The 24,701-nt window shown below is 48.4% G+C and overlaps 1 protein-coding gene across 4 annotated transcripts in view; it reads right to left on the bottom strand.

Moving 5' to 3' along the window:
- Positions 1 to 1,018: 1,018 nt before the first annotated feature.
- Positions 1,019 to 24,701, bottom strand: part of LOC139546562 (ecto-NOX disulfide-thiol exchanger 1-like) — a 126,286-nt gene continuing 102,603 nt past the window's right edge. For 3 of the 4 annotated variants that reach the window (XM_071355089.1, XM_071355091.1, XM_071355090.1), the window contains exons 10-15: positions 19,335 to 19,525; positions 14,887 to 14,994; positions 13,499 to 13,552; positions 9,574 to 9,676; positions 5,655 to 5,740; positions 1,019 to 5,516 (exon numbers count right to left, since the gene is read on the bottom strand). In XM_071355089.1, coding sequence (XP_071211190.1) covers positions 5,385 to 5,516; positions 5,655 to 5,740; positions 9,574 to 9,676; positions 13,499 to 13,552; positions 14,887 to 14,994; positions 19,335 to 19,525 — 674 coding nt within the window. In that variant the 3' untranslated portion in view covers positions 1,019 to 5,384. Of the gene's footprint in view, positions 5,517 to 5,654; positions 5,741 to 7,520; positions 8,834 to 9,573; positions 9,677 to 13,498; positions 13,553 to 14,886; positions 14,995 to 19,334; positions 19,526 to 24,701 lie in introns of those variants that run through there. The other variant, XM_071355093.1, reaches the window with a different exon arrangement.

Raw genomic sequence — 24,701 nt, 5'->3', positions numbered from 1 at the left:
ACATGGGTATGACTGGTACGTACATCCACTTCTGCTGCTTAGGATATGCCTATGACCCTTCATATCACGACTGGGATCAATTCCATTTAATTTCCAGTCAATACAGAAAGTTAACCCAATTCTATTTCTACATTTACCTAGTTGAAAAACATTGAGAATAATTGGAATTGGTATTTCAGTTTACTTCCTGTAATTGAAATGGAATGGAATTGACCCCAAACGTGCTTCATACTGCTGTCTCCATGGTGACCGTGATCCTCTGTCTATGATAGAGCAGAAAGCGGTCAGTGCAGAGCAGACAGGCCCAGATCCTCCCATATACTACCTCGCTTACCCTGATGTTGCATCAGACAAAGTGATACATGCATGTGTGTGTGTGTGTGTGTGTGTGTGTGTGTGTGTGTGTGTGTGTGTGTGTGTGTGTGTGTGTGTGTGTGTGTGTGTGTGTGTGTGTGTGTGTGTGTGTGTGTGTGTGTGTGTGTGTGTGTGTGTGTGTGTGTCTGTGTGCGTGTGTGTGTTTGCGTCAGTTGAGGCTCCTCAGACGAGGAAGGGGAGGACCATCCCACTCTGTGAATTTCATAAAAATGATAAGTGAAACATATATATTTTTTCTTCCATTTTAGATAAAACTATACTAAATGTATTCATGTCACCAAATAACTGTTTTGCAATAAAGGTCTAAAAGTAACCTCAACAGCACTCTCTGGGTTAGCACTATAGTCTAGCCAGCCGGAGGACAGCTATTTTCCATCCTCCTCTTGGTACATTGACTTCAATACAAAAAACTTGGTGGCTCATGGTTCTCATCCCCTTCCATAGACTTACACAGTAATTTTGATGACTTCTGGAAGACATTATCCAACCTATCAGAGCTCTTGCAGCATGAACTGACATGGTGTCCACCCAATCAAAGGATCAGAGAATGAATATAGTAGTGAAAGCATAAGCTACAGCTAGCTAGCACTGCAGTGCATAAAATGTGGTGAGTAGTTGACTCAAAGAGCGAGAAAGACAATAGTTGAAAAGCTTGAAAACATTTATTTCCTTAAAAATTAAGGAGCTATATAGCAAGCTAGCTTTTCACTTTCACTCACTTATTTAGCTAGCTAATGCAGCTAGCTAATTTAGCCTACTCAAACATCCGGCTCAAAAAGAGAAGAATGCTATTTATGTTAGCTAGCTGGCTAAAGCTATCCAACACTGGAACTTTTCCAAGTCAAGGTAAGCTTTCAGTTTTATTTATTTATTGCCACCGGGGCCCCCCGGTGTACCTGCTAAACTGCTTGCTGCATATTGTACTGCGTGATTGTAGCGGGTTTACTAATGCGTTAGTTCTAGTAGCTATGTTGACTATGACATTACCTAATATGGTGACAACGATGTAGACTGTGTGTAGCGGTTATGGTATGAAGGTTTGGCTTGGAAAGTTTTTTTTCGCCAGGTCACAGAGAGCTGTTGTGTTGTGCACTGAAGGGAAAAGGTGAGAGGAGGAGAGCGTGTAGATGCGAGAAGGAATTATACAACGAGTGATGTAAAGTGACGATGTTGTTTGTATGTGGCTGCTATGAAAGTGAAATGTGTGTGCGGGTGATCAGGTGTGTATTCATTCTGCCGATTCTGTTGAAAAACGTTTCTTAAACGGAACGAACCAACCTGAATTTGTCCAATAGAAAGTGTTGTTTGCAGCTGTTCAGACTAATGATTACATCCCAGATCAGTTAGATGCAGGCAAGAGTGTGCAAGGCGGTATTGAATGTGTCACTGTCTGTCACCTTGATTTCTTCAATTTGTCTCTCGACCTGTGTGCACCTACGTTATAAACTTTCATTCGATGGCTAGGTTGTAGGAACCTCATGATGGGTATAGGGCAAATTAAGAGTATCATGTAGTAGCCTAAACCTATCGCTGTTACATAGAGCTGGGTGTATGGAATATGAATACAGTCATCCAATATGCTTTAACAGGAATAAGGCCATGCTCCCCCCCAAAAAAAATCTTAGTTTGCCTGCATGAGTGATCCTTGCTTTACGTCAGTCCAGATTTACCAGAATAGAGCACACCAGCACATGATCAGAGTTAGAGGAGAGAGTACAGGGAGAGGAGGAGAGAGGAGTGGAGTACTACTCCTCATCCAGTATTAATATAGTATTTTAGGGGAGGCACACCACATCATCCAACATGGAATTTCAGCTCACTATCTGGATCACAAACAGAAAACATACATTTCAAATCTACTGTATGCACAAACTTTGATATTTTGCCATTTGCTGCCTTGTCTTGCCATTACCAGCCTTGATAATGTGAATTTAGTTGCTTGTCATGCCTATAAAGCTTCTTGAATTTAAAATGTTTTGGATTGAGCAGAAGAGTTTTGGATAAAAACATTTTATTTAGATTAGAAAACATAATTTAAATGAGTAGATACCAATTAAACAGAGACAACAAGCACAGCACACACTGGACACGAGGCCAGAGCAGAGGGAGAGAGACAGACAGAGATAGAGAGCAGAGGGAGAGAGACAGACAGAGAGACAGAGCAGAGGGAGAGAGACAGACAGAGATAGAGAGACAGAGCAGAGGGAGAGAGACAGACAGAGAGACAGAGCAGAGGGAGAGAGACAGACAGAGACAGAGCAGAGGGAGAGAGACAGACAGAGATAGAGAGACAGAGCAGAGGGAGAGAGACAGACAGAGACAGAGCAGAGGGAGAGAGACAGACAGAGACAGAGCAGAGGGAGAGAGACAGACAGAGAGAGAGTAGAGGGAGAGAGACAGACAGAGAGAGAGAGACAGAGCAGAGGGAGAGAGACAGATAGAGACAGAGCAAAGGGAGAGAGACAGACAGAGACAGAGAGACAGAGCAGAGGGAGAGAGACAGACAGAGACAGAGCAGAGGGAGAGAGACAGACAGAGAGAGAGAGACAGAGCAGAGGGAGAGAGACAGATAGAGACAGAGCAAAGGGAGAGAGACAGACAGAGACAGAAAGACAGAGCAGAGTGAGAGAGACAGACAGAGACAGAGCAGAGGGAGAGAGACAGACAGAGACAGAAAGACAGAGCAGAGTGAGAGAGACAGACAGAGATAGAGAGACAGAGCAGAGGGAAAGAGACAGACAGAGATAGAGAGACAGAGCAGAGGGAGAGAGACAGACAGAGAGAGAGAGACAGAGCAGAGGGAGAGAGACAGACAGAGACAGAGAGGCAGACAGAGACAGAGAGACAGACAGAGAGAGAGAGAGAGAGAGAGAGAGAGAGAGAGAGAGAGAGAGAGAAAGAGAGAGAGAGGTATGTTGAGTATGTTGAGTATGTTGTGTGTGTGTCTGGCTAGCGCTGCAGGTCTGATGGAGTGTGAAACTGGGTTTTTACAGCAAACAGCCCCACAACACACTGGACGTGAGGGGTAACACGGGTCACAGTTAGAAATCTGTCCTGTACTCCCCCACGCCCATTCCCGAATTCTCCAATTCCTGTCCATATTTCAGTTGCAGCAGTCCGATATTCATGGATCCCTCCCAGCCTAGTGGGAGTCAGCTGTTGACCGACCAGTTACACAACTGCTCCAGAGAGAGAGAAAACAGAGAGAGAGGATACAGAGAGAGAGAAAACAGAGAGAGAGGATACAGAGAGAGAGAGGATACAGAGAGAGAGAAAACAGAGAGAGAGGATACAGAGAGAGAGAAAACAGAGAGAGAGAAAACAGAGAGAGAGAGGATACAGAGAGAGAGAAAACAGAGAGAGAGGATACAGAGAGAGAGAAAACAGAGAGAGAGAAAACAGAGAGAGAGAAAACAGAGAGAGAGGATACAGAGAGAGAGAAAACAGAGAGAGAGGATACAGAGAGAGAGGATACAGAGAGAGAGAAAACAGAGAGAGAGGATACAGAGAGAGAGGATACAGAGAGAGAGAAAACAGAGAGAGAGAAAACAGAGAGAGAGGATACAGAGGGAGAGGATACAGAGAGAGAGAAAACAGAGAGAGAGGATACAGAGAGAGAGGATACAGAGAGAGAGAAAACAGAGAGAGAGAAAACAGAGAGAGAGGATACAGAGAGAGAGAAAACAGAGAGAGAGGATACAGAGGGAGAGGATACAGAGAGAGAGGATACAGAGTGAGAGGATACAGAGAGAGAGGATACAGAGAGACAGAAAACAGAGAGAGAGGATACAGAGAGAGAGAAAACAGAGAGAGAGGATACAGAGAGAGAGGATACAGAGTGAGAGGATACAGAGAGAGAGGATACAGAGAGAGAGAAAACAGAGAGAGAGGATACAGAGAGAGAGGATACAGAGAGAGAGAAAACAGAGAGAGAGGATACAGAGAGAGAGGATACAGAGTGAGAGGATACAGAGTGAGAGGATACAGAGAGAGAGGATACAGAGAGAGAGGATACAGAGAGAGAGGATACAGAGTGAGAGGATACAGAGAGAGAGGATACAGAGTGAGAGGATACAGAGAGAGAGGATACAGAGAGAGAGAAAACAGAGAGAGAGGATACAGAGAGAGAGGATACAGAGGGAGAGGATACAGAGAGAGAGGATACAGAGAGAGAGGATACAGAGAGAGAGAAAACATAGAGAGAGGATACAGAGAGAGAGGATACAGAGAGAGAGGATACAGAGAGAGAGGATACAGAGAGAGAGAAAACAGAGAGAGAGGATACAGAGAGAGAGGATACAGAGTGAGAGGATACAGAGAGAGAGGATACAGAGAGAGATAAAACAGAGAGAGAGGATACAGAGAGAGAGGATACAGAGAGAGAGGATACAGAGAGAGAGGATACAGAGAGAGAGGATACAGAGAGAGAGGATACAGAGAGAGAGGGGGAACAGAGGGAGAGAGAGTCTGAAATCAGAGAGAGGGAACAGAGAGAGGCATCTCAAACCATTCCAGTCCATTCGAGAGATACGTTAGGACTAAGAACCTTCTGTTCTGTTGGCTGGGGTCGGGTCAGTACGTTACCATAGAGAAGGTCTGCTCTGTGACCACTTTGGCTGACATCAGTGGATTTAGTTATACAGCATCAAGTAGAGATCCATGTGGATTCCTCTACCTCAGTGTCAGCAGATCCCTTGCAAAGATATAACTCTGAAAGATCCATCAGGGGATCTTGTAGCTTTTGTTCTTGTCCTGTGTCTGTTTGTGTTTGAGTATTATCACTATGCACTGTTGATGTCTGTGGATACGCAACATACACACACACCATTCGAACAGTCTGTGGATTTGACACGCCTTCTATTCATGTGTCCACCAGGTTTTGAGGCTGGTCAGGAAGTGTGTATGTTTCTGTCCCACATGTGGTCTTTCAGGCCGTGTGTGTGTCCTGGGTCATCCGATGTGTGTGTGTCCTGTTCCATACAGTGTGTGTGTGTGAGTGGGTCCCTGTGTCACACGGAGCTGAGGCTCTGGAAGCCACAGAACTTCCATCGTTTCTCCAGCGTGGCTCCCACTCCACTCAGCTCCTGTCTGAAGACACTGGGCAGACGACCCATCAGAGACTCCAACTCCCCCGCTGACACCTGGACGGGACAGGGACAGGTGGGATCACCTAACAGGTCTAAGTTCTTATTTGTGCAACAATTAGATGAGATTTCATTTCCCCCCCAGCTTTTTTCCCTTTCTCTATTTTAGTGACTATTTCATGTAAAGAAACTGACCGTAGTGTCTAGTCTCTGAATGTAGGACCACAGATAGTCGATGTTGGCTCCAAACGGGTGGACATGGAGGAAGGTAGATATGATACCTGCAGAGAGAGAGAGAGAGAGAGAGAGAGAGAGAGAGAGAGAGAGAGAGAGAGAGAGAGAGAGAGAGAGAGAGAGAGAGAGAGAGAGAGAGAGAGAGAGAGAGAGAGAGAGAGAGAGAGAGAGAGAGAGAGACAGGGAGAGAAAGAGAGACAGGGAGAGAGACAGGAAGAGGAAGAGAGACATGGAGAGAGAGAGGAAGAGATACAGGGAGAGAGAGAGGAAGAGGGAAAGGGAGATAGAGAGAGGAAGAGAGAGAGAGAGGCAGGGGGAGAGAGAGAGAGAGACAGGGAGAGAGATAGTGTGAGAGAGAGAGACAGGGAGAGAGAGAGAGAGAGAGAGAGAGAGAGAGACAGGGAGAGAGAGAGAGAGACAGAGAGAGAGAGAGACAGGGAGAGAGAGAGAGAGACAGGGAGAGGAAGAGAGAGACAGGGGGAGAGAGACAGGGAGAGAGGAAGAGAGACAGGGAGAGAGAGACAGGGAGAGAGAGACAGGGAGAGAGAGAGAGAGAGACAGGGAGAGGAAGAGAGAGAGAGAGACAGGGAGAGAGAGAGAGACAGGGAGAGGAAGAGAGAGACAGGGAGAGGAAGAGAGCGACAGGGAGAGGAAGAGAGAGACAGGGAGAGGAAGAGAGCGACAGGGAGAGAGAGAGACAGAGAGAGACAGGGAAAGGAAGAGAGACAGGGAGAGGAAGAGAGAGAGACAGGGAGAGGAAGAGAGACAGGTAGAGGAAGAGAGACAGGGAGAGGAAGAGAGAGCGAGAGACAGGGAGAGAGAGAGAGAGAGACAGGGAGAGGAAGAGAGACAGGGAGAGGAAGAGAGACAGGGAGAGGAAGAGAGAGAGAGACAGGGAGCGAGAGAGAGAGACAGGGAGAGAGAGCGAGTCAGGGAGAGAGAGAGAGACAGGGAGAGGAAGAGAGACAGGGAGAGGGAGAGGAAGAGAGAGAGAGTCAGGGAGAGAGAGAGAGTCAGGGAGAGAGAGAGAGACAGGGAGAGAGAGACAGACAGGGAGAGGAAGAGAGACAGGGAGAGGGAGAGGAAGAGAGAGAGAGTCAGGGAGAGAGTCAGGGAGAGAGAGAGAGACAGGGAGAGAGAGAGAGACAGGGAGAGGAAGAGAGACAGGGAGAGGAAGAGAGAGAGAGACAGGGAGAGGAAGAGAGACAGGGAGAGGGAGAGGAAGAGAGAGAGAGTTAGGGAGAGAGAGAGAGTCAGGGAGAGAGAGAGAGACAGGGAAAGAGAGAGAGACAGGGAGAGGAAGAGAGACAGGGAGAGGAAGAGAGACAGGGAGAGGAAGAGAGACAGGGAGAGGAAGAGAGACAGGGCGAGGAAGAGAGACAGGGAGAGGAAGAGAGAGAGACAGGGAGAGGAAGAGAGACAGGGAGAGGAAGAGAGACAGGTAGAGGAAGAGAGACAGGGAGAGGAAGAGAGAGAGAGAGACAGGGAGAGGAAGAGAGAGAGGAAGAGAGAGAGAGAGAGACATGGAAGGGAAAACAGGCTGTTCAGATCCAGTTGTCCTCCAGAGCTGCAATCTGCATCTTGCTGTTGTGCAATAAATGCAATAAACGCTGGTCCGAGCACAAAGAGCACTTGAGTTGATTACTGAAGTCCTGCAGAGGTAGCACAGCCACTCAGGGGGAGAGGATATAGTGCAGTCCCCTGGGAACCCAGAGACAATATTTATTGCCCTGATTTATATGACGTAACATTGGGGGGGGGGGGGGGGATGTTTGCAGATTGCAGACGAGTGTGTATCCATGCATGCTGGCGTGTGTCTGTGTGTGTGTAGGTGTGTGTCCCTTATAGATGCCTGTGTTGGTTATTAAATGAAAAGCCCAGAAGCTGTGCTGTCTGCGGCAGGCAGGGAAGCAGGCAGGGAAGCAGGCAGGGCGGCTTGTTGGCAGGGAGATAGAGAACTCTGCCTCTCCTCTCCTTCATGTTGGCTTTCTGTGGGCCGTGCTAAAAGAGATAAATGTTCTGCTGCCTTCTCCTCTCTGCTCTCTCCTCTCTGCTCTCTCCTATCTGCTCTCCTCTGATCTCCTATCTGCTCTCCTCTGATCTCCTCTCTGCTCTCCTCTCTGCTCTCCTCTCTGCTCTCCTCTCTGCTCTCCTCTCTGCTCTCCTCTCTGCTCTCCTCTCTGCTCTCCTCTGCTCTCCTCTGCTCTCCTCTGATCTCTGCTCTCTGCTCTCCTCTCTGCTCTCCTCTCTGATCTCCTTCTGATCTCCTCTCTGCTCTCCTCTGATCTCCTCTCTGATCTCTCCTCTGCTCTCCTCTCTGATCTCCTTCTGCTCTCCTCTCTGATCACCTCTCTGCTCTCCTCTGATCTCCTCTCTGCTCTCCTCTGATCTCCTCTCTGATCTCTCCTCTGCTCTCCTCTCTGATCTCCTTCTGATCTCCTCTCTGATCTCCTCTCTGCTCTCCTCTGATCTCCTCTCTGCTCTCCTCTCTGCTCTCCTTCTGATCTCCTTCTGATCTCCTTCTGATCTCATCTCTCCTCTGCTCTCCTCTCTGCTCTCCTCTCTGATCTCCTCTCTGATCTCCTTCTGATCTCCTTCTGATCTCCTCTCTCCTCTGATCTCCTCTCTGATCTCCTCTCTGATCTCCTCTCTCCTCTGCTCTCCTCTCTGCTTGGTCACTTTAATAAATGTAACACTCTATACTTTAATAATGCCACTTTAATAATGTTTACATATCTTGCATTACTCATCTCATATGTTTATACTGTATTCTATACTATCTATTGCATCTTGCCTATATCGGAACTAGAAGCACAAGCATTTCGCTACACTCGCAATAACATCTGCTAACCATGTGTATGTGACCAATAAAATTGGATTTGATTTCCTCTCCTTTCTCTCCTCTCCTCCTCTCTCCTCTCCTCTGCTCTCCTCCTCTCTCCTCTCTCCTCTCTGCAGCACCAAAGGGAACTCCGCTTTCTAGCTGTACATCTGAGAATTGGCACAGGACTATTTTGTGCTTGTTGTATGGAGATTGATACAATGACAGAAAACACAAGGAAATCAGGCTATTACAATCAGTCCAGTCAGAATCAGATAGAGGCTGCTTTTCATTTGTGATGAAATTATATTTATGGGAGCTGAAAGGGAGGAAAGTAGAGGGGGAGGAGAGGGGGAGAGAGATAAAGGGGGAGGAGAGAGGGAGAGGTAGGGGGAGGAGAGAGGGAGAGGTAGAGGGGGAAGAGAGAGGGAGAGGAGAGAGCCGCAGGAGAATTAGTCAATTTGTGTTCTCCAGTCAGTCTCTATCTCTCCTCTCTCCTGGAGCCGGTTTGTCTTTTCTTCTGTTCTGGCTGACGGCGTCCTCGTCTGTCACTGTGTCCCCAGCGCCCTGCGATACACTGTCTTTCTGTGTGGATGGAGTGTGTTTCTGTGTGTGAACACAAGCAGAGCACCGCTGTGTGCAGCCGGGAGAGATAATGTATGTGTGTGTGCATGTGTGTGTGTGTATAGGGGATTATTCTATGTGTGTGTGGCCAGGGCCAGCAGAGTCTTGCTTGGCAAACAGACCCACAGTACCTGTCCCCTGAGTCCGCCTCTATCCAACCCCCCATCCCGATCCTTGGGTTCTTCATCCAAGAACATGACAGACAGGCGTGGGCTGCTTCAAAACCATTTCGCCCCATTAAACATTGGCCCCCCTCCAACATGTCTAAATGTACCAATCCACCCCCTACCCTCAGCCTAACCACAACCATTAAAACCCTCCCAGTCAGCTGACTATTCCAGAAGAAAAGGAGACAATGTAGACAATATGGTTTCCAGTAAAGAGTGTATAATTGACATGATATACTGTATGTTATAGATAGTAGATGATATTTACCCAGTAGCAGAGCCTCTCTCTCTGATGTGAGGGCTCCTCTCATGGCTGCTTCACTCCTCCTGTCTCTGCTGCGGTACAGAGTGGTCACACACCCGTTCACTACCTGTAGACACACACACAATGCTGTGTTAGTCCTTATAGACGCACAATGGGAACTGATACTACTGCTGCTGCTACTTCTGCATAAGAAGAAATAGATACTGAAAGCATGATATCAGCTCTCAGATGGGTATCAGCTTCCACTTCAGTAACTACAGGGGCAGAATAAAGGTCAGCACACGTGTGTGTGTGTGTGTGTGTGTGTGTGTGTGTGTGTGTGTGTGTGTGTGTGTGTGTGTGTGTGTGTGTGTGTGTGTGTGTGTGTGTGTGCGTGCGTGCGTGCGTGCGTGCGTGCGTGCGTGCGTGCGTGCGTGCGTGCGTGCGTGCGTGCGTGCGTGCGTGCGTGCGTGCGTGCGTGCGTGCGTGCGTGCGTGCGCGTGCGTGCGTGTCGTATTGTGTGGGTACAGTATAGTGGTGTGTGTGGAGTATTGTGTGGTTACAGTATAGTGGTATGTGTGGAGTATTGTGTGGGTACAGTATAGTGGTATGTGTGTGTGGAGTATTGTGTGGGTACAGTATAGTGGTATGTGTGGAGTATTGTGTGGGTACAGTATAGTGGTATGTGTGGAGTATTGTGTGGGTACAGTATAGTGGTGTGTGTGGAGTATTGTGTGGGTACAGTATAGTGGTATGTGTGGAGTATTGTGTGGGTACAGTATAGTGGTGTGTGTGGAGTATTGTGTGGGTACAGTATAGTGGTATGTGTGGAGTATTGTGTGGGTACAGTATAGTGGTATGTGTGGAGTATTGTGTGGGTACAGTATAGTGGTGTGTGTGGATTATTGTGTGGGTACAGTATAGTGGTATGTGTGGAGTATTGTGTGGGTACAGTATAGTGGTATGTGTGGAGTATTGTGTGGGTACAGTATAGTGGTGTGTGTGTGTGTGGAGTATTGTGTGGGTACAGTATAGTGGTGTGTGTGGAGTATTGTGTGGGTACAGTATAGTGGTATGTGTGGAGTATTGTGTGGGTACAGTATAGTGGTATGTGTGGAGTATTGTGTGGGTACAGTATAGTGGTGTGTGTGTGTGTGGAGTATTGTGTGGGTACAGTATAGTGGTGTGTGTGGAGTATTGTGTGGGTACAGTATAGTGGTATGTGTGGAGTATTGTGTGGGTACAGTATAGTGGTATGTGTGGAGTATTGTGTGGGTACAGTATAGTGGTATGTGTGGAGTATTGTGTGGGTACAGTACAGTGGTGTGTGTGGAGTATTGTGTGGGTACAGTATAGTGGTGTGTGTGTGTGGAGTATTGTGTGGGTACAGTATAGTGGTATGTGTGGAGTATTGTGTGGGTACAGTATAGTGGTGTGTGTGGAGTATTGTGTGGGTACTGTATAGTGGTATGTGTGGAGTATTGTGTGGGTACAGTATAGTGGTATGTGTGGAGTATTGTGTGGGTACAGTATAGTGGTATGTGTGGAGTATTGTGTGGGTACAGTATAGTGGTGTGTGTGGAGTATTGTGTGGGTACAGTACAGTGGTGTGTGTGGAGTATTGTGTGGGTACAGTATAGTGGTGTGTGTGTGTGGAGTATTGTGTGGGTACAGTATAGTGGTATGTGTGGAGTATTGTGTGGGTACAGTATAGTGGTGTGTGTGGAGTATTGTGTGGGTACAGTACAGTGGTGTGTGTGGAGTATTGTGTGGGTACAGTATAGTGGTGTGTGTGTGTGTGTGGAGTATTGTGTGGGTACAGTATAGTGGTATGTGTGGAGTATTGTGTGGGTACAGTATAGTGGTGTGTGTGGAGTATTGTGTGGGTACAGTACAGTGGTGTGTGTGGAGTATTGTGTGGGTACAGTATAGTGGTATGTGTGTGTGGAGTATTGTGTGGGTACAGTATAGTGGTATGTGTGGAGTATTGTGTGGGTACAGTATAGTGGTATGTGTGTGTGGAGTATTGTGTGGGTACAGTATAGTGGTATGTGTGGAGTATTGTGTGGGTACAGTATAGTGGTATGTGTGGAGTATTGTGTGGGTACAGTATAGTGGAGTGTGTGGAGTATTGTGTGGGTACAGTACAGTGGTGTGTGTGGAGTATTGTGTGGGTACAGTATAGTGGTGTGTGTGGAGTATTGTGTGGGTACAGTACAGTGGTGTGTGTGTGTGGAGTATTGTGTGGGTACAGTATAGGGGTGTGTGTGTGTGTGTGGAGTATTGTGTGGGTACAGTATAGTGGTATGTGTGGAGTATTGTGTGGGTACAGTATAGTGGTGTGTGTGTGTGGAGTATTGTGTGGGTACAGTATAGTGGTGTGTGTGTGTGGAGTATTGTGTGGGTACAGTATAGTGGTATGTGTGGAGTATTGTGCGGGTACAGTATAGTGGTATGTGTGGAGTATTGTGTGGGTACAGTATAGTGGTATGTGTGGAGTATTGTGTGGGTACAGTATAGTGGTATGTGTGGAGTATTGTGTGGGTACAGTATAGTGGTATGTGTGGAGTATTGTGTGGGTACAGTATAGTGGTATGTGTGGAGTATTGTGTGGGTACAGTATAGTGGTATGTGTGGAGTATTGTGTGGGTACAGTATAGTGGTATGTGTGGAGTATTGTGTGGGTACAGTATAGTGGTATGTGTGGAGTATTGTGTGGGTACAGTATAGTGGTATGTGTGGAGTATTGTGTGGGTACAGTATAGTGGTATGTGTGGAGTATTGTGTGGGTACAGTATAGTGGTGTGTGTGTGTGGAGTATTGTGTGGGTACAGTATAGTGGTATGTGTGGAGTATTGTGTGGGTACAGTATAGTGGTGTGTGTGGAGTATTGTGTGGGTACAGTACAGTGGTGTGTGTGGAGTATTGTGTGGGTACAGTATAGTGGTGTGTGTGTGTGTGTGGAGTATTGTGTGGGTACAGTATAGTGGTATGTGTGGAGTATTGTGTGGGTACAGTATAGTGGTGTGTGTGGAGTATTGTGTGGGTACAGTACAGTGGTGTGTGTGGAGTATTGTGTGGGTACAGTATAGTGGTATGTGTGTGTGGAGTATTGTGTGGGTACAGTATAGTGGTATGTGTGGAGTATTGTGTGGGTACAGTATAGTGGTATGTGTGGAGTATTGTGTGGGTACAGTATAGTGGAGTGTGTGGAGTATTGTGTGGGTACAGTACAGTGGTGTGTGTGGAGTATTGTGTGGGTACAGTATAGTGGTGTGTGTGGAGTATTGTGTGGGTACAGTACAGTGGTGTGTGTGTGTGGAGTATTGTGTGGGTACAGTATAGGGGTGTGTGTGTGTGTGTGGAGTATTGTGTGGGTACAGTATAGTGGTATGTGTGGAGTATTGTGTGGGTACAGTATAGTGGTGTGTGTGTGTGGAGTATTGTGTGGGTACAGTATAGTGGTGTGTGTGTGTGGAGTATTGTGTGGGTACAGTATAGTGGTATGTGTGGAGTATTGTGTGGGTACAGTATAGTGGTATGTGTGGAGTATTGTGTGTGTACAGTATAGTGGTATGTGTGGAGTATTGTGTGGGTACAGTATAGTGGTATGTGTGGAGTATTGTGTGGGTACAGTATAGTGGTATGTGTGGAGTATTGTGTGGGTACAGTATAGTGGTATGTGTGGAGTATTGTGTGGGTACAGTATAGTGGTATGTGTGGAGTATTGTGTGGGTACAGTATAGTGGTATGTGTGGAGTATTGTGTGGGTACAGTATAGTGGTATGTGTGGAGTATTGTGTGGGTACAGTATAGTGGTATGTGTGGAGTATTGTGTGGGTACAGTATAGTGGTATGTGTGGAGTATTGTGTGGGTACAGTATAGTGGTGTGTGTGTGTGGAGTATTGTGTGGGTACAGTACAGTGGTGTGTATTGGAGCAGACGGACCTTCTCAGGTGTTTCTCCGTTGTTCCCCTCCACTACATCCCCATTAGTCAGCATCTGAAAACAAGACACACAGAGAACAAGACAGACAGAGAACAAGACAGAAAGAGATCAAGACAGAGACCAACATCAAGTACTTACCATTCACACTGGTAACCCTGGTAACAAGCAGAGGCATAGAGCATGTTCTTAGTAACAGAAGCAGGATCCAGGTAGCTGTTGTTTTGCACTATATATACAAAAGTATGTGGACACCCCTTCAAATGAGCGAATTCGGCTATTTCAGCCACACCTGTTGCTGGCAGGTATATAAAATTGAGCACAAGCCATGCAATCTGTTTGAGGAAGGCCCTTTCCTGTTTCAGCATGACAATGCCCCTGACGTCAACCTCATCGAACACCTTTGGGATAAATTGGAACGCCGACTGTGAGCCAGGTCTAATCGCCCAACGTCAGTGCCCGACCTCACTAATGCTCTTGTAGACGAATGGAAGCAAGTCCCCCCAGCAATGTTCCAACATCTAGTGGAAAGCCTTCCCAGAAGAGTGGAGGCTGTTATAGCAGCAAATGGGGGACCAACTCAATACTAATGCCCATGATTTTGGAATGAGATGTTCGACAAGCAGGTGTCCACATACTTTTGGTCATGTAGTGTACAATATATCCTCCCTGGATGTTCATCTATCTTTCTATTTGTTCATCTATTTATCCTCACTAGGTATCCATCTCTCTGATTCCAGCTGAATACACTCTTTCTCCACAGGAGCTCTGTGCTTATTGATGTTCCCATTACCTCAGTCCAATAACAGTCATGCAACAATAACAGTTAGCATCATCAGATAGAAATCAGAAATGTATTCATCCATCCACTGGTTGTATTATTCTCACTCAACAGTACAGTGCTTCTGGGGATGCAAAGTGTGTGTCTGTGTGTGTGTGTGTGTGTGTGTGTGTGTGTGTGTGTGTGTGTGTGTGTGTGTGTGTGTGTGTGTGTGTGTGTGTGTGTGTGTGTGTGTGTGTGTGTGTGTGTGTGTGTGTGAGCCAGTGTGTGTGTTTCAAATCAAATCAAATTTTAGGGTTAGAATTAGGTTTAGGGTTTAGTGGTTAGGTTTAGGGTTAGGGTTAGGAGTTAGGGTTAAGTTAGGGGTTAGGGAAAATGGGAATCAATTGTTGGTCCCCAAAAAGTCCTCCACAAGTATAGTAAGACATAGCCATGTGTGTGTGTGTGTGTGTGTGTGTGTGTGTGTGTGTGTGTGTGTGTGTGTGTGTGTGTGTGTGTGTGTGTGTGTGTGTGTGTGTGTGTGTGTGTGTGTGTGTGTGTGTGTGTGTGTGTGTGTGTGTGTGTGTGTGTGTGTGTGTGCGTGCGCACGCGTGTGTACATGTTCTCTCACCTTGTCTCTCAGGGCTAGGACTTCTCCCTGCAGGTATCTGTGCTCGTCTCTAGCCTGCTCCAGCACCACCTCCTTACTCCTCAGCTGCTCCTGCAGACTCAGCAGTTGCTGGGAGGTGAGAGACACAGAGAGAGAGAGACAGTTACACAACAGACCACAACACAGTAAGAGAGACAGACAGAGAGAGAGATAGAGAGACAGTTACACAACAGAGCACAACACAGTTAGAGAGAGAGACAGAGAGAGAGAGAGAGAGAGTTACACAACAGTCTACAACACAGTTAGAGAGAGAGACAGTTACACAACAGACTACAACACAGTTAGAGAGAGAGACAGTTACACAACAGACCACAACACAGTTAGAGAGAGAGAGAGAGAGAGAGAGAGAGAGAGAGAGAGAGAGAGAGAGAGAGAGAGAGAGAGAGAGAGAGAGAGAGAGAGAGAGAGAGAGAGAGAGAGAGAGAGAGAGAGAGAGGGAGAGAGAGAGAGAGAGAGAGAGAGAGAGAGAGAGAGAGAGAGAGAGAGAGAGAGAGAGAGAGAGAGACAGTTACACAACAGACTACAACACAGTTAGAGAGAGAGACAGTTACACAACAGACCACAACACTGGGGCCCCTCATGGGTGTGTACTTAGTCCCCTCCTGTACTCCCTGTTCACCCACGACTGCATGGCCAAACACGACTCCAACACCATCATTAAGTTTGCTGAAGACACAACAGTGGTAACAGCACAACCATGCTTCTACACCTGCATTGCTTGCTGTTTGGGGTTTTAGGCTGGGTTTCTGTACAGCACTTTGAGATATCAGCTGATGTAAAAGGGCTATATAAATACATTTGATTTGATTTGGTAGGCCTGATCACCGACAACGATGAGACAGCCTAAAGGGAGGAGGTCAGAGAACTGGCAGTGTGGTGCCAGGACAACAACCTCTCCCTCAATGTGAGCAAGACAAAGAGGCTGATCGTGGACTACATGAAAAGGCGGGCCGAACAGGCCCCCATTAACATCGACGGGGCTGTAGTGGAGCGGGTCGAGAGTTTCAAATTCCTTGGTGTCCACATCACCAACAAACTATCATGGTCCAAACACACCAAGACAGACGTGAAGAGGGCTCGACAAAACCTTTTCCCCCTCAGGAGACTGAAAAGATTTGGCATGGGTCCCCAGATCCTCAAAAAGTTCTACAGCTGCACCATCGAGAGCATCCTGACCGGTTGCATCACCACCTGGTATGGCAACTGCTCGGCATCTGACCGTAAGGCGATACAGAGGGAAGTGCGAACAGCCCAGTACATCACTGGGGCCAAGCTTCCTGCCATCCAGGACCTATATACTAAGCGGTGTCAGAGGAAAGCCCATAAAATTGTCAGAGACTCCAGTCACCCAAGTCATAGACTGTTTTCTCTGCTACCACACGGCAAGCGGTACCGGAGCGCCAAGTCTAGGACCAAAAGGCTCCTTAACAGCTTCTACCCCCAAGCCATAAGGCTGCTTAACAATTAATCAAATGGCCACCGGACTATTTACATTGACACCCCTCCCCCCATTTGTTATGTACACTGCTGCTACTCGCTGTTTATTATCTATGCATAGACACTTTACCCCTACCTACATGTACAAATGACCTCAACTAACCTGTACCCCTGCACACTCAACTAACCGGTACCCCTGCACACTCAACTAACCTGTACCCCTGCACACTCAACTAACCTGTACCCCTGCACACTCAACTAACCTGTACCCCTGCACACTCAACTAACCGGTACCCTCTGTATATAGCCTCGTTATTTTATTGTTACTTTTTAGAATTTTTTACTTTCGTTTATTTGGTAAATAATTTCTTAACTCTTCTTGAACTGCACTGTTGGTTAAGGGCTTGTAAGGTCTACACTTGTTGTATTCGGCGCATGTGTCAAATAAAGTTTGATTTGACTTGATTTGAACACAGTTAGATAGAGAGACAGTTACACAACAGACCACAAAACAGTTAGAGAGACAGAGAGAGAAGCACACAGTGCTGAGAGGACAGAAACAACACAGAAGATGATGAACACAGAGGTGACACCAGTGGCAGAAGGTGTTAGTGTAGAGTAAGCAGGAACTGCAGTAAGCAGAGATGTGACTGTGTGTTGGTCTGTCTTGAGGGTAGGTGGTGTTGGTCTGAGTCAGGTTGTAAAGGGAGGAATTGTGATTGTGGTGGACAGGAGACTCAGAATACATCAGACTGTTCCTATGTACTTGTGCTATGACCTTTTGCTAGTGAAATCACTGGTCCAAATACCTGCAGCTTGTGATGGCACTGTATTGTATTTATGCTTTATCAATTACTCAGTGGTGTAAAATATTTAAGTAGTCCTTTCAAGTATTTTTACTTAAGTCGTTTTTGGGGGTATCTGTACTTTACTTTACTATTTATATTTTTGACTACTTTTACTTCATTACATTCCTAAAGAAAATAATGTACTTTTTACTCAATACATTTTCCCTGACAACCTAAAGTTACATGATTTGATTTATCTTAATATTATAGAGTCATCTTCAGGATGCCCAGCCCACATTTTGAATGCTCAGGCAGGACAACTATTCCCTAGGTCGTTGCTGTTTGTTAGGTCTGCTTCCAACTCACACTCTCAAACACATAGATCCCCTGAACGCAGCTCACTCTCCAGATCCCAATCACCTGAATTCTAATCACCTGTTCACACAGCTGTATGTCATTATCACTAGAGGTCGATCGATTATGATTTTTCAACGCCGATACCGATACCGATTATTGGAGGACCAAAAAAGCCGCGGCCTATTTTTTTATAATAATGAAAATTACAACAATACTGAATGAACACTTATTTTAACTTAATATAATACATCAATAAAATCAATTTAGCCTCAAGTAAATAATGAAACATGTTCAATTTGGTTTAAATAATGCAAAAACAAAGTGTTGGAGAAGAAAGTAAAAGTGCAATTTGTGCCATGTAAGAAAGCTAACGTTTAAGTTCCTTGTTCAGAACATGAGAACATATGAAAACTGGTGGTTCCTTTTAACATGAGTCTTCAATATTCCCAGGTAAGAAGTTTTAGGTTGTAGTTATTATAGGAATTATAGGACTATTTCTCTCTATACGATTTGTATTTCATATACCTTTGACTATTGGATGTTCTTATAGGCACTTTAGTATTGCCAGTGTAACAGTACAGCTTCCATCCCTCTCCTCGCCGCTACCTGGGCTCGAACCAGGAACACATCGACAACAGCCACCCTCGAAGGAGCGTTACCCATGCAGAGCAAGGGGAACAACTACTCCAAGTCTCAGAGTGAGTGACGTTTGAAACGCTATTAGCGTGCACCCCGCTAACTAGCTAGCCATTTCACATCGGTTACACCAGCCTAATCTCGGGAGTTGATAGGCTTGAAGTCATAAACAGCTCAATGCTTGAAGCATTGCGAAGAGCTGCTGGCAAAACGCACGAAAGTGCTGTTTGAATGAATGCTTACGAGCCTGCTGGTGCCTCCCATCACTCAGTCAGACTGCTCTATCAAATCATAGACTTAATTATAACATAATAACACACAGAAATACGAGCCTTAGGTCATTAATATGGTCGAATCCAGAAACTATCATCTCGAAAACAAAACGTTTATTCTTTCAGTGAACTACGGAACCGTTCCGTATTTTATCTAACGGGTGGCATCCATAAGTCTAAATATTCCTGTTACATTGCACAACCTTCAATGTTATATCATAATTACGTAAAAATTCTGGCAAAGTAGTTCGCAATTGGCCATTCCGATTAATCGGTTGACCTCTAATTATCACACACTAGTTAGTTCAGTTCTTTGCACCCCATCACTGTGAGGTATTGTTTGTTTTGTGACACACGTCTTTCTGAGCTCTGGGTTTTCCTGTAATTTACTCCTCCCGTGTATAATAGTTTTTGCCTGCCTCACTAACGACGTCTTTTGCGTATTCCCCGCCTGTATTTTAACCTATCGGATTTCCTGTTGTCAACCTATTGCCTGATTTCCCGGACGACGTTACTAGCCTTTTCCCTGCCTGTACCGTTGCCCTTTTGGACCCCCTGTGTATGACCTTCTGCCTGCCCCTGGACCCAGCTACCTGCCTCCTCCTGTGGTCCTTTACAATAAACACCTGCTGCACCCTGCACTTGAAACCAGCTCTCTGTCTCCCCTCGTGTTCATTACACTGTTAATGAAAATGTGTTTTCAGTCAACTTTATCTGGTAAAATAAGGGGGGGAAAATGCATAAAAATACACCAATCAATATACCGCATTGTCATCACTATTGCCTCTGATCTGGCGGACTCACAGGTGTAAACACAGGTGCAGTATGATACAGGCGTAGATGGTGGAATGTTGTAACTGCTGCATGTTGCTGTAGCAGGTGTGTGTGTGTGTGTGTGTGTGTGTGTGTGTGTGTGTACCTGTTGCATGTTGTGCATGCTCTGCTGCAGCAGGTGTGTGTGTGTGTCGGGGAAGTGTTCAGGGTCGTAAGGGCGGCAAGCCTTGCCTTGCTCCTTCCTCAGCAGCTCCACCTCATTCCTGTAGGCGTCCAGCTGCCAACGCAGAGAGTCATTCTCCTCCCTCAGAGAGGCCCCAGACTGGCCACACACACCTGGAGAGGAGGAGGGGGAGAGGGTTAGACACAAGACACACACACCTGGAGAGGAGGAGGGGAGAGAGGGTTAGACACAAGACACACACACCTGGAGAGGAGGAGGGGAGAGAGGGTTAGACACAAGACACACACCTGGAGAAGAGGAGGGGAGAGAGGGTTAGACACAAGACACACACACCTGGAGAGGAGGAGGGGAGAGAGGGTTAGACACAAGACACACACGCCTGGAGAGGAGGAGGGGAGAGAGGGTTAGACACAAGACACACACACCTGGAGAGGAGGAGGGGAGAGAGGGTTAGACACAAGACACACACCTGGAGAAGAGGAGGGGAGAGAGGGTTAGACACAAGACACACACCTGGAGAAGAGGAGGGGAGAGAGGGTTAGACACAAGACACACACACCTGGAGAGGAGGAGGGGAGAGAGGGTTAGACACAAGACACACACCTGGAGAGGAGGAGGGGAGAGAGGGTTAGACACAAGACACACACACCTGGAGAGGAGGAGGGGAGAGAGGGTTAGAAACAAGACACACACCTGGAGAAGAGGAGGGGAGAGAGGGTTAGACACAAGACACACACACCTGGAGAGGAGGGGGGGGGGGGGGGGGTTAGACACAAGACACACACACCTGGAGAGGAGGGGGGAGAGAGGGTTAGACACAAGACACACACACCTGGAGAGGAGGAGGGGAGAGAGGGTTAGACACAAGACACACACCTGGAGAGGAGGAGGGGAGAGAGGGTTAGACACAAGACACACACACCTGGAGAGGAGGAGGGGAGAGAGGGTTAGACACAAGACACACACACCTGGAGAAGAGGAGGGGAGAGAGGGTTAGACACAAGACACACACACCTGGAGAGGAGGAGGGGAGAGAGGGTTAGACACAAGACACACACACCTGGAGAGGAGGAGGGGAGAGAGGGTTAGACACAAGACACACACACCTGGAGAGGAGGAGGGGAGAGAGGGTTAGACACAAGACACACACCTGGAGAGGAGGAGGGGAGAGAGGGTTAGACACAAGACACACACACCTGGAGAGGAGGAGGGGAGAGAGGGTTAGACACAAGACACACACACCTGGAGAGGAGGAGGGGAGAGAGGGTTAGACACAAGACACACACACCTGGAGAGGAGGAGGGGAGAGAGGGTTAGACACAAGACACACACACCTGGAGAGGAGGAGGGGAGAGAGGGTTAGACACAAGACACACACACCTGGAGAGGAGGAGGGGAGAGAGGGTTAGACACAAGACACACACCTGGAGAGGAGGAGGGGAGAGAGGGTTAGACACAAGACACACACACCTGGAGAGGAGGAGGGGAGAGAGGGTTAGACACAAGACACACACCTGGAGAGGAGGAGGGGAGAGAGGGTTAGACACAAGACACACACACCTGGAGAGGAGGAGGGGAGAGAGGGTTAGACACAAGACACACACACCTGGAGAAGAGGAGGGGAGAGAGGGTTAGACACAAGACACACACCTGGAGAGGAGGAGGGGAGAGAGGGTTAGACACAAGACACACACACCTGGAGAGGAGGAGGGGAGAGAGGGTTAGACACAAGACACACACACCTGGAGAGGAGGGGGGAGAGAGGGTTAGACACAAGACACACACACCTGGAGAGGAGGAGGGGAGAGAGGGTTAGACACAAGACACACACCTGGAGAGGAGGAGGGGAGAGAGGGTTAGACACAAGACACACACCTGGAGAGGAGGAGGGGAGAGAGGGTTAGACACAAGACACACACACCTAGAGAGGAGGAGGGGAGAGAGGGTTAGACACAAGACACACACACCTGGAGAAGAGGAGGGGAGAGAGGGTTAGACACAAGACACACACCTGGAGAGGAGGAGGGGAGAGAGGGTTAGACACAAGACACACACACCTGGAGAGGAGGAGGGGAGAGAGGGTTAGACACAAGACACACACACCTGGAGAGGAGGAGGGGAGAGAGGGTTAGACACAAGACACACACCTGGAGAGGAGGAGGGGAGAGAGGGTTAGACACAAGACACACACACCTGGAGAGGAGGAGGGGAGAGAGGGTTAGACACAAGACACACACACCTGGAGAGGAGGAGGGGAGAGAGGGTTAGACACAAGACACACACACCTGGAGAGGAGGAGGGGAGAGAGGGTTAGACACAAGACACACACACCTGGAGAGGAGGAGGGGAGAGAGGGTTAGACACAAGACACACACACCTGGAGAGGAGGAGGGGAGAGAGGGTTAGACACAAGACACACACCTGGAGAGGAGGAGGGGAGAGAGGGTTAGACACAAGACACACACACCTGGAGAGGAGGAGGGGAGAGAGGGTTAGACACAAGACACACACCTGGAGAGGAGGAGGGGAGAGAGGGTTAGACACAAGACACACACACCTGGAGAGGAGGAGGGGAGAGAGGGTTAGACACAAGACACACACACCTGGAGAAGAGGAGGGGAGAGAGGGTTAGACACAAGACACACACCTGGAGAGGAGGAGGGGAGAGAGGGTTAGACACAAGACACACACACCTGGAGAGGAGGAGGGGAGAGAGGGTTAGACACAAGACACACACACCTGGAGAGGAGGAGGGGAGAGAGGGTTAGACACAAGACACACACCTGGGGAGAGAGGGTTAGACACAAATACACACCTGGAGAGGAGGAGGGGAGAGAGGGTTAGACACAAGACACACACCTGGGGAGGAAGAGGGGAGAGAGGGTTAGACACAAGACACACACACCTGGAGAGGAGGAGGGGAGAGAGGGTTAGACACAAGACACACACACCTGGAGAAGAGGAGGGGAGAGAGGGTTAGACACAAGACACACACACCTGGAGAGGAGGGGGGGAGAGAGGGTTAGACACAAGACACACACCTGGAGAGGAGGAGGGGAGAGAGGGTTAGACACAAGACACACACACCTGGAGAAGAGGAGGGGAGAGAGGGTTAGACACAAGACACACACACCTGGAGAGGAGGGGGGGAGAGAGGGTTAGACACAAGCCACACACACCTGGAGAGGAGGAGGGGAGAGAGGGTTAGACACAAATACACACACCTGGAGAGGAGGAGGGGAGAGAGGGTTAGACACAAATACACACACCTGGGGAGAGAGGGTTAGACACAAGACACACCTGGAGAGGAGGAGGGGAGAGAGGGTTAGACACAAATACACACCTGGAGAGGAGGAGGGGAGAGAGGGTTAGACACAAGACACACACCTGGGGAGGAGGAGGGGAGAGAGGGTTAGACACAAGACACACACACCTGGAGAGGAGGAGGGGAGAGAGGGTTAGACACAAGACACACACACCTGGAGAAGAGGAGGGGAGAGAGGGTTAGACACAAGACACACACACCTGGAGAGGAGGGGGGGAGAGAGGGTTAGACACAAGACACACACCTGGAGAGGAGGAGGGGAGAGAGGGTTAGACACAAGACACACACACCTGGAGAAGAGGAGGGGAGAGAGGGTTAGACACAAGACACACACACCTGGAGAGGAGGAGGGGAGAGAGGGTTAGACACAAGACACACACCTGGAGAAGAGGAGGGGAGAGAGGGTTAGACACAAGACACACACACCTGGAGAGGAGGGGGGGGGGGGGGGTTAGACACAAGACACACACACCTGGAGAGGAGGGGGGAGAGAGGGTTAGACACAAGACACACACACCTGGAGAGGAGGAGGGGAGAGAGGGTTAGACACAAGACACACACCTGGAGAGGAGGAGGGGAGAGAGGGTTAGACACAAGACACACACACCTGGAGAGGAGGAGGGGAGAGAGGGTTAGACACAAGACACACACACCTGGAGAAGAGGAGGGGAGAGAGGGTTAGACACAAGACACACACCTGGAGAGGAGGAGGGGAGAGAGGGTTAGACACAAGACACACACACCTGGAGAGGAGGAGGGGAGAGAGGGTTAGACACAAGACACACACACCTGGAGAGGAGGAGGGGAGAGAGGGTTAGACACAAGACACACACCTGGAGAGGAGGAGGGGAGAGAGGGTTAGACACAAGACACACACACCTGGAGAGGAGGAGGGGAGAGAGGGTTAGACACAAGACACACACACCTGGAGAGGAGGAGGGGAGAGAGGGTTAGACACAAGACACACACACCTGGAGAGGAGGAGGGGAGAGAGGGTTAGACACAAGACACACACACCTGGAGAGGAGGAGGGGAGAGAGGGTTAGACACAAGACACACACACCTGGAGAGGAGGAGGGGAGAGAGGGTTAGACACAAGACACACACACCTGGAGAGGAGGAGGGGAGAGAGGGTTAGACACAAGACACACACCTGGAGAGGAGGAGGGGAGAGAGGGTTAGACACAAGACACACACACCTGGAGAGGAGGAGGGGAGAGAGGGTTAGACACAAGACACACACCTGGGGAGAGAGGGTTAGACACAAGACACACACCTGGGGAGAGAGGGTTAGACACAAATACACACCTGGAGAGGAGGAGGGGAGAGAGGGTTAGACACAAGACACACACCTGGGGAGGAGGAGGGGAGAGAGGGTTAGACACAAGACACACACACCTGGAGAGGAGGAGGGGAGAGAGGGTTAGACACAAGACACACACACCTGGAGAAGAGGAGGGGAGAGAGGGTTAGACACAAGACACACACACCTGGAGAGGAGGGGGGGAGAGAGGGTTAGACACAAGACACACACCTGGAGAGGAGGAGGGGAGAGAGGGTTAGACACAAGACACACACACCTGGAGAAGAGGAGGGGAGAGAGGGTTAGACACAAGACACACACCTGGAGAGGAGGGGGGGAGAGAGGGTTAGACACAAGCCACACACACCTGGAGAGGAGGAGGGGAGAGAGGGTTAGACACAAGACACACACCTGGAGAAGAGGAGGGGAGAGAGGGTTAGACACAAGACACACACACCTGGAGAGGAGGAGGGGAGAGAGGGTTAGACACAAATACACACACCTGGAGAGGAGGAGGGGAGAGAGGGTTAGACACAAGACACACACCTGGGGAGGAGGAGGGGAGAGAGGGTTAGACACAAATACACACACCTGGAGAGGAGGAGGGGAGAGAGGGTTAGACACAAATACACACACCTGGAGAGGAGGAGGGGAGAGAGGGTTAGACACAAGACACACACCTGGGGAGAGAGGGTTAGAC

Source organism: Salvelinus alpinus, chromosome 20 (assembly GCF_045679555.1).
Source record: "Salvelinus alpinus chromosome 20, SLU_Salpinus.1, whole genome shotgun sequence".
Taxonomy (NCBI): domain Eukaryota; kingdom Metazoa; phylum Chordata; class Actinopteri; order Salmoniformes; family Salmonidae; genus Salvelinus; species Salvelinus alpinus.
This window is presented reverse-complemented; position numbering and strand designations above follow the sequence as displayed.